At 35.4% G+C, this 10,628-nt stretch overlaps 1 protein-coding gene across 4 annotated transcripts in view; it reads right to left on the minus strand.

Moving 5' to 3' along the window:
• Positions 1-7,493, minus strand: part of TUT4 (terminal uridylyl transferase 4) — a 55,722-nt gene extending 48,229 nt beyond the window's left edge. For 2 of the 4 annotated variants that reach the window (XM_034415085.3, XM_034415083.3), the window contains exons 1-3: positions 7,000-7,493; positions 6,015-6,090; positions 541-1,212 (exon numbers count right to left, since the gene is read on the minus strand). In XM_034415085.3, the coding sequence (XP_034270976.1) occupies positions 541-1,102 (562 nt within the window). In that variant the 5' untranslated portion in view covers positions 1,103-1,212; positions 6,015-6,090; positions 7,000-7,493. The remainder of the gene's footprint in view (positions 1-540; positions 1,213-6,014; positions 6,091-6,999) is intronic. The other 2 variants (XM_087891068.1, XM_034415084.3) reach the window with 1 other exon arrangement.
• Between the last annotated feature and the right edge of the window lie 3,135 nt (positions 7,494-10,628).

Genomic DNA, 10,628 nt, shown 5'->3' on the forward strand with positions numbered 1-10,628 from the left:
AGTGCTATACAGATTTTATTAAGACATCAAAATGAAGAAGTCCTGCCTACTTCTGCATGACAGCATGCAGAAAACTTTTGTAGACTATGCAGATCCTTCATGAAGAAGAGAGATTTTATTATATAAATGAACTTTCACTCATACAATGTTTGATCCCATTCTAAAAGGATCATTCTTCACTTAGCTTATAGAAGTTAACTGCATTTAAATTATGGCTCTATAGCTTTCTGAAAATTCCTTTCAAGCAGAAAAGCAACACAGCATGGAGAACAAACTCAAGCTAAAAACTGAAAAATTAGTCGTGCTTAAATTAAGAAATTACATTTTCTTAATAGCAAAATGTAGCAAAATGCCAGAGAGTATTTTCAACTAGAATAACAAAGACTTCTATAAAGTCCTACAGAAATGAATATTTTTTTTAAATTTACATAAAAAGAAGAAATCAATCTGTTCCACTTAATAACATATACATAAGTAACACAAGGAAAAGCTTTAATTTCTGATAGGATTTTAAAAAAAAACATTTGAATGCACACTTACAGTAATCTTCAGATGTTTCTTCTACTGATCTTAAATCCAAATCACTTTTCTCTGAGTCACTGCACAAATTAACGTTAATTTTGGAAGTATCCTCTCTTAGTGGATTTTCCGATTCAGGAGTCCCTCTCTGGGCAGTTGGTAAGATTTCTGTACTGGCACCATTTTCTAAAATATGAGAAGTTGGAAGGTTTTCATGTGCAAGCTGAACTTTTAACGCTTTCTGATTTTCTACTGCTGTTGATACATTTGGTAATCTTTTTCCTTTGCTATGATTCTGATCCTGAAGACCTGATCCCATGTCTTTATATCCAGGAATGCAACTATTTGTCTTACGTGATTTATTTTCTCCTGACTTTTCAGGACAAACATCATTTTGCTTAATCTTTTTGAAGCTGTTACCATTTGTAGAACTTTTCCCAACTTCTTTTATAGACTTGTCATTTCTGTTAGTTTTATAATTTTGATTGGTTACAGCTCTGGCAGTCTTGCTTTCTTCACACACAATACGGGTGGATTTTCTTATGTCATGATTTCCACATTTTGGAATCTTGCCTTCTTCCATTATTAAGAAGACTTGCTTTTTCTATCACTTGAAGAAGATCTGAAATGAAATTTTGCAACAATTTGGATGGAGCAAAATCCTCTGTTCAAGCAAGGTATCTGGATGATTGTCTGGAAAAAACAAACATGTAAAAATATTACTACAAAACATAAAGCAATATTCTTCAATCTGGTGTCCTGAACTAGTACAGACATATGAAACAGATGGGAGTAGCTTTTAAAGCAACCATGCAAGCCTAGAAAAAAATGAGGCTGCTTTATCAATTTTATGAAATGCTTCATAAGCCCTCCTATGTGCATCAAAGCAAGTGTAATTGAAAGACTTGTGTAGGTCTATGTTATAATTCATTCAGCCAAAATTAGTTTTTATGACTATAAAACATCAGATTTATATAACCAAGATATAAATTAGTGAAAGATGCTAAAGAAAGAGGTTTGGGTTTGCCACATTTGAAATTGTATTTTGATACTTGTTGTTTGGCTTAAAGAGTAGGTGATTCTCCAAAACAAGAAGCTACGTGATCTGGAGGACCATGAATTAGATTTGGATGGCACGCCTACTTATGATATGATAAGGTTAACATAAATGTTGATTACAACAATCACATTATTAGACGCGTAATCCTAAGGGTTTGAAATAAATCTAAAGTTCTCCACAAAGATGATTCGTTAGGTCAGTGGCCCCCAATCTTTTGGGCACCAGGGACCAGTTCTGTGGAGAAGTTTTTCCGCAGACCGGAGGGGGCGTGGTTTTGCATGCTGTTTGCATCCTGCAGATGGGGCTTCGCTTGTTTGCAGGGCCCGGTTGCTGGCATGTTGCGAACCAGTGCATTGTATGCACTGGTGGATTGTATGATCCAATGGGCAAAGAATTTTGGTTATAATGCTTGAACAACGTGGGGGGGAAATATGGATGAAGAATTTAATTTTTACATTAAGTTATAATTTAAAAGAAATGTTTTATGAAATTATGTACTGTTGATATCTAATACTGGATAAATTGTCAAAAACGTATAAAGGTACTTCAAATGTATGTGGAAATGTAAATGTAAAAGAGGGGTTTTTTTACCATCTATGGTGGACCTGTAACAAAGCAAACAAATATTGGTGTAGAAAAAGTATATAATTGTAACAAAAGTGACAACTCCCACTTTGCCTGGAGAAGGATGATAACATTTTTCAGAAAAGTAGTGATTCGCTTTTAAATTTCTTAAATGAGTTCTAATGTAAAAAGAAAATTATTTCGTTCACAATTAGATAGCAACTAACTTCAAACACAGGGTAATGTTCCTTGGGCATTAAAAGACTAAAGGAGGTCAGTGAAATATAAATCTTTATATTACTGTATTCAGATGATCTGTTTACAAAACCACTATTTTTTTTCAAAATAATTATAATGAATACTATTATAATCAAATTGCACAAGCATAATGTTGTCAATCTCAGGAAAACACTAAATATTACTTTTTATCCTCAACATGCATGTGTTTATGTTCACAACTTTTCAAACATGTTAAATTAATAAATACACAATTTGTGGTATCTTCAGTTTTTGTTAAGACATAAATTATTTTCAAGTGTTATATACAAATATAGTAAGCATGAGTTATTAATTTATTTCTATCAATTATTTTACTTTGGGTAATGAAAACTTTGGGTAATGAAAACTCTTAACTCAGAAGCTCCTTAATTTAAATTTTTCTAATTCAACATTTTGCAAGAAACCATATTATTGGATAAACAAGTAAACTAGTAAAAGTAAGTAAACAGTAATCATATAGTTTTAGATTTAACATAAATACTAATCTATATTCCCTTGGTTTTAAAATTAAGAATATTTTAAAGGTCTTAACATATTTGTACATATTATGTACAAATTATTATGTAGCAATAATCTGATTACCTAAACACTAAATTCCTAAATAGATTTTACTTATTTAACAAATTTCTACATCAACCATCTCACCTAAATGAGTTTGGACAGTAAACAATAAAAAATACAGTAGTATAAAACATACTTAAATTGAAGCAAAGTTAAAATAAAGATGTTAAACGGGGGAGGTGCCCTCAAGCCACCTACCATCCTCAGAGTTTCATATCACTCTTAAATCCTCAAAATTACAAAAAAAAAAATCTTGTTGTGGTCCCAGAAAGCTTGGATCATTTTACCTGCACGCAGGCCCAATGAGCCACACCAGACAGGTAGAAATGAAAACATTTATTTGCAAGTAAAGAGGTTATTCAAAAGCAAGTTCCAAATGGGCACACCTCTGCTCAGATTGGACCCCTTTTATACAATTTTGAAAAGCATATATTGCCATGAACCAATCAGGGATGCACACATTGTAAACCAATCATTAAGTGAAACATCCTGCATAGATAGATCTTCAAGAGGTCTGAGTAATACAGATCAGCTAAAGGTTACAAGATAGACTAAGACTTTTATCTTATCAATAACATTCCTCCTTAGTAAGCAACTTGGTATGAGGTCTTGCTCATCACCTTTATGATCAGGCATTCCTGAGCAGGAGACAGATGGTCTGCTCAAATTGGTGTCATTTCTGCTTAACAAAGCAGTTCACCAATGGCTAACCACACCAAGCAATGCAAAACACCATCCCCCAAAGCTATTGCTATATACTAAATAATAATGTGTGAAATCCTAAACAATACCTTAATATATGAATAACAAATAGTTTATGAATACTATACATAAATACAACTGGGTTAAGGCTAAATGAATTAAGTTATTTATCATTGCTACTGGAATAAATTGTAAATGATTGTCCAATTGATAATTAATTGTTCAAAACAAAGTGTAAAATGATTCAGATTTCATAAAGAAATTCTAAGAGTGAAAGATAACAAAGAAGAGAGGCCAAGCTAGAAATGAAAATAACCATACTAGAACTTTCCTTCATAAAGAAATAACTGGGGAAGACTGTATTTAGAAAGAAAGATATATAGGAGATGAGATGAATTCATCTCCCTTTGATACCACTAAATCAGTCCTCAGTTCGGACAGAAGTACTAGTAGAGGTGACCTATCACAGAAAGATAAGTTATGAATGAGGCTGATGCACTTTTCACCTATATGTTAATTTTGTTTTTAAAATCAGATCTACCATTCTTTAACATATTAATATTTATTTCACTTTTTATATATTGTCTACTTCCCCAGATTCATATTTAAATGCACAGCTTTGCTGGATTGTTATTTTTTGGCCATATGTTTTGCTCATAATCATACAGATATTTTTTGAAATACTTTAATACTGCTTCCTACTTAAAGATGTTAATAGTAAATGCCCTTGTTTTATACTGATGGGATTTAAATTGACTTTCCACCGTTGTTTTAAGAATATATTTATGTACTTTTTCTGGAAACCAATAATAAAATTAAAAGCATGGTATCCTCATCACTATATACAGTAACATGTATATAGCTTTATTTTGTTTAATATACAAAGATAAATATATTATAAAAGACGACTTTTACTAATCTAATACTACTTAATCAACTAGTAAATTCAGCTAAAGAGGTAGATCTTAGCATATTTTTAAACCTGGAAGCAGGTATTTTCTGAAAATGAAAACCATTTAAGGTACAGTGATATAAACATATGCAAATTGTCTCAGAATAACCTGAGGAGATTTGGAGAATGTATATTAATCTTATCACTTAAAAAAAGTTTGTAAAGGGGTTGAAATGACTTCTCCATTTTCTTTGGAAAAAAAGCATTTCTGGGTAAGATTACTAAGATTTATTGCTGTAAGTGGACATATTATCACTGCTGCATAGTTAACTTGATTTTGCTTCTTAAATTCCTTTAGTCTTGGACTTATAAAAATGCCATGAACTTATTGCATATAAATATTAACATTAATATTAACATTAACATCCTGAAATTGAAAAATAGCTTTAACAGTGTTTAGAAGAAACACTTTTCATACAAGGAATAATAAAATGACAATATTTGTTACTATGTGATATCTACTAATTTAAGTTTAGTTTTAAATTAGAGGAAATATAGGACTATCAATAACTGGATTTGATGTCTGACTCATAGGCAATATATTTAAAATAACATCTAGGAACAATTGAGTTGGGAGGCTATTACCTTTCCATATATGCATTTGAACTTCTTGAATATATTTGGTTAACTATTATGTGACACACAATGCTGTATTTTAGCCTGATCCAATCGATTTTTTAAAATTCTTATCAGAGTTGTACATGTATAAAAACTCCTAAATACAGACATGTTATTCAGAATGTACCACTTAGTGCATGCCTTAATATAGCCAAATAATATCATACAAAGAGGATAACGTCATCGATTCTATATTTTATTCCTATTTGTATATTTTAGTAGAAAAAATGTACACTTGTTGCAAGATACCAATTTATTTGCTATCAAAAATGCAGTTATAAATTTCAAAAAGCTTTCTCCTGTTACAGTAATATCCTTATTTTAGCAAATGACCAACCCTTAAATTATTACTGTTTCTTTTTCTGTCACTGAAGTACTCATATGTATGCTCCTATAAACTGTATACATTAGAGGGATACTGCCAGAAAAATATCAGATCCGTTCAGCCCAGGCATTTTTTTCCTAGTTCTAGGTTGGGCTATCACTTAAGAAAAAAAACTTAACTCATGAAAACACTCAGAAAGCGTTGATACAAGCTCTGCAATTTTAAAAATGTTCTGCACATCTTCATATGGTTAAGAGAATATTACAGTGAATTAACATTAAACAGGAGCACAAAGTAAAAGCATGCCCATATAACATTTTGTTTTTTAAAAAACGGCTTGACTGTGAAATTGGCCATTGCCATTTCACCTGATGCAGTGAAAACAAGTACATGCACAAACTGTACTATATATATACAGGGTCATGACTCCTTACCTAGTGTTTTTGTGGTGTACAAAGCAGGCAGGAGGTAAATTTGTAACATTTGGTGAAGTGGGATGCCTCAGTTTTCCTGTTTGCAAAATGCAGATAATTAGCCTTTTAACGGGTTGAAGACAGGAAAACTTTTTATTACCAGAATATTCAAAGAGAAAACAAAGTAAGGCTATGGCAGAAAGCCAAAAACCTTAACACTTGGACAACTCTAAATATAATGTACAATCCATATTCTACACAATAGGCATCTTTGGGGGGGGGGTGATTTTTGTTCATGGAAGCCTTTGTAAGACCCCATTAGTTTCTATTCTACTCTGCTAAGGGCCTTCCAGGGACCTGAAATTTTAAAATCAACACGCAAAAAAAAACCTTAAAGTTGATAAGAAAAAGTCCCTTGAATGTGTCCCAAGAGCTCTTCTCCTAGCAAAACCTACAAGTAGCATTCTCAAATTAGTCTTCTATCGCAACGTCGCAACTCTTCATAGGACGCCACACCAGACAAAATCCCCCCGCCCCGCGAACCTTCAAAATACATGTGCAGGTTAAAAGCCGCTATTTTCAATTTTCTGCGGTCTTCCGATTAACAAACACGCCCCCCCACCCCTCCCGAGGCGAGCCCCCCAAAACAACTCCCTGCTAGCCATGCACGGGCGGCTTCGCTCAGGCCTTTGCTTCGAAACCTTCCCTTCCCCGCCCCTAGAAACAAAAGCAGGGAAACGAAAGTCAGGTCCCAAAGACCTTAGTTGGGAGGACCTGTGAGGAAATAGGGGAGCGGGGCTCTGGATTTGGCCTCCTTAAACAGAGACCCTCCGAGGTAACTTTAAAGGAGGGGGGGGCGAAAAAGCGTTGGCGTACCTTCCTCTTTCCCCCCCCCTCCTCCGAAAATTACTTCAGCCCCCAAGAAGGAAAATAGCCCAGCCGGGGCCAACGAATCCAGGAGCGTCTGGACTCCCTTTCTTCCCCCCCCCCCTTGGGACGCAAATACCTGGCTGTCACCCCAGGGATGTCCCGGCCGCGTTCCCCTCCATGTCTTGCTCCGGCAGTTGGAGGCCCAGACGCGAGCGCCTCAATCTGGGCCGGCCGCCATGTCAGCCGCGGCGCGCACTGCATTGTGGGGGAGGGGAAAGGACGGGAACGCCGGACTGAGTGAGAGAGAGGAGAGGAAGCGGCGGCGGCGGCGGCTGCCTTAAGCCGGGCTACCTCGGGACCGAGACAGTCAGGCGGCTCCCTTAACTACAAAAGGGGAGACTCCTCCTCCCTCAAGGGGTGAAATTGTCTTTCCAACCCGGGAGGCCTCCAAAACAAGAGAAACAGCCTCCCCAGCCAGGAGCTCCTACTCTTGCCGGACCGACCGCTTCTATTGTGCCCCTCTGCGCGAGGGCGTCCGCAGCTCTCCCGTCGGCCCAGAGTTTAATTTCCTCTCATGGTTTATTTGCCTTCGTGGCCACTTCTAGCCACACGGAAAATGCGAAGGAAAATAGGCAAGATAATAAAAGCTGGATCCAATCAATGCCTTATGTGTTTTTTCTTTATAAAAGGGAAGCACCGTTATCTACCTACTGTTTTAGAAACTTGTAGCCAAGAAACTACTGGGGAGTACATTTCCCATAATCGTTCATATAAATAAATCTCCCGTGAAAATTACTCTCCCTGCCCATTATTGGTTAAGATATATGTATAAACAGAAGATAAAAAGGCACAATTACGTTTAAAGAATTGTTTTTTAATGTATTCCGTGGTCCCCCTGCAAATACTGTGCTGCAACAAGTACGGTGCTACTGTACAACTAATACAGTACATCCTAGATTTTTATTATTTATATATTGCTTCATGTATTAAAAGCACCTTGAGTTTAAAATAAAAATAGACCCATAAAGTACATAATAAAATTCCTGAAATAATTCAAATCAACAGTACAAAACAGTCATATAAACAGATTCATTAAATATGCATGAAAGGGAAGAGTTGTTTTTCCAACATTCATGCATGTAAGGCTGGATTAAGAGAAACTTTTTTTAAAAAAATAGATGTGAAATAGGCAATAGATTTGTGTAGAGTGCATGTCAGAATAATGACGTTACAGTATAGTACTGCACTAGAAATGGAAAAGAAAGATCAGAAGTTCAGGCTGGTCTTGGTCTGAAGTTAGAATATCACCCATGAAAAGAGGCAAGGTGATGATTCTGTCAGGTCAGAATGTGAGAACCATTAGATACTTTAACTATCAATGTGGATGATATTGTAGCTACAGCATATCCAAATGTTTCAAGTATTTGAAATGGATTGACTCTATGTGTTTTGATTATAGTAAATTCCAAAGAATTCAACCTATAAGCAACAACACAGAAGTGTTGATGTTGGCTTGATTGTATGCATCAGCAATCAACATGATCATTAAAGATAAGGTAGAGAGCTTCAGTATGATATCCTTCAACATATCATTTATTACTTCAAATTCAGCACTACTTGACTTTAGAGGCCGTCTAGACTAACATTATTGCCATAATACTTGTATTCTTACCCATTATCCACCAAGACTGGGTTTTACTGTCTCCTAATGACTTAAAGTGATCAGTGTGATCAGAAATGTGTCTTGAGATGGTCAGGAGGAAGAAGTAAGTCTGTTCCCTCTGTTGTAAATCTGTTAACACTTTATTTCCACTGTTCTTTTCATTGTATCCTCTTTATCATCTTTTTTGGTTTCCAACAAGGTAGCTGTCTTTCTCTTTTCATTTATAGCATTAGTAATAACAATTAGACTTATTTATAAATGTCAGTTTATTGCCCCCAACTATCTGGGTCCTCATTTTACCAAGCTCAGAAGGATGAAAGGTGAGTGAACCTTAAACTGGTCAGGATCGAACTCCTGTCTGTGGGCAGAGTTAGCCTGCAGTACTCCATTGTAGCAACTACCCCTTTTTATGGAAGAAGAGGAATAGGGTTAGTATTTGCCAGATTCCCTGGAATTTTCAATCATAATTCCACTTACCTCTGAAGTAAGGGAGTTAGTTTACCAGCAGGTAATTTTAATTTTAGCTAATTGCATAATCATGATCACCCCCCTTTAAATGCCACATTTTAACTAGGGAGATACCAAATGGGAAAAGGAACAGAAAGAATATCATAAAGAAGATTTACCTCTTGTCTGGATTACTGTACTGCAATGTGTTTTATTTGGGGCTATCCTTAAATACCACTAGAAAGTTCCACAGGTCCAAAGGACAGCAATGGTAGTTATGGATGCTCATGTAGCCTGCAGCTTCATGAGCTGTACTCCTTGCCAATAAGTTGTTGTTGTTGTTGTTGTTGTTGTTGTTGTTGTTATTATTATTATTATTATTATTATTATTATTATTATTATTATTATTTCTATACCGCCCTTCTCCTGTGGGACTCAGGGCGGTGTACAGCCAAGATAAAACATTGCATATAAAATTTAAAAACAATTTAAAAACAATTAAATAATTTTGGCCCAAGATATTAAAAACAACCCAATTAAAACCAAATTCAATTAAAACTGAGAGGATGGGATCAAGCCAGCCCAGCTTTTAAGTGCAATTCAAGTTACTGGTTGTCACCTAGAAAGCCTTTCCTGATACAGAGCCTAATTACATTTGAGATTTCCTATTTCTGATTATTTCTGACAAACTGATATGAACTGACTGGGTGAGTATGCTGTGTCTTATCACTTAAGCAGTGTGATCTGTTGGAACTCTGCAGCCAGTTTTTGTTTTGCAACAGTTATTCTCACTTTTCCCAAGATTTGGATTTGGACCCTGCCTACCTTTTGGAAGGCTCTGAAGATCTGATCCCTCCCCCCTCCACAAATGGGATCAGGAGGTTTTATGGCAATTTTGATTGCAGAGTCCTTGGTGCCCCTTGAACTTGGTTGTTTTCTTGCAGAAGAAACATCTCAACTTAGATAATGTCATCAGTGTTAGACGAGATTGGGGTTTGATCCATTTTTATATACTAATGGCTGTTAAACATTTTAAGGACTTATCTTTCTTTTTGTTTAAAATACAAACATGATGTGAAAGAAACAGCAAAACAGGGAGAAAATATGCAGGAGAAAAAGGGAAGGGAAACCAGATAAGTATCTGCCCATCCACTATTTCCTTTAAGGAAGGTTGTCACAGTAACTGTATTTGAAAAACTTTACAACTGCTGCACTTCATCCCGTTGGCTACTGTTAGACATTCATCCTAAAGATAAATGATAGCTTGTCTTCCGAAGGATTGTTTTAAAGTTACTATAATAATCTCATATTGAATAGATAGATGATATGATGATGATAATACAATCAATGGTATATCCAAAAGATATTTAATGCAGATTTCTCCCTCCTTATCATTACACAGTCTTAGTTCTATCTAGATAAATTAGTGTCACAGGCTGTTCATGGGCCTACATTTGAAGAGTATACTTTAAGGACTTCTTCCCATTCCCACTGTGAAGAACTGATGGATTCTCTTTATTGCAAGAGAGAAAGAGCAACATTTCCTTTGGAAAACAGAAATTTGCATGTAAACATTATAAGGCTCTATTCCACACATTTTAGCTTTTATTCCATAGTCAAGTGTGAAAATATTGAGTTAATTATTTTTATTAATT

The sequence above is a fragment of the Pantherophis guttatus genome, chromosome 3 (genome assembly GCF_059756535.1).
Source record: "Pantherophis guttatus breed Tessera chromosome 3, ASM5975653v1, whole genome shotgun sequence".
Classification (NCBI taxonomy): Eukaryota; Metazoa; Chordata; class Lepidosauria; order Squamata; family Colubridae; genus Pantherophis; species Pantherophis guttatus.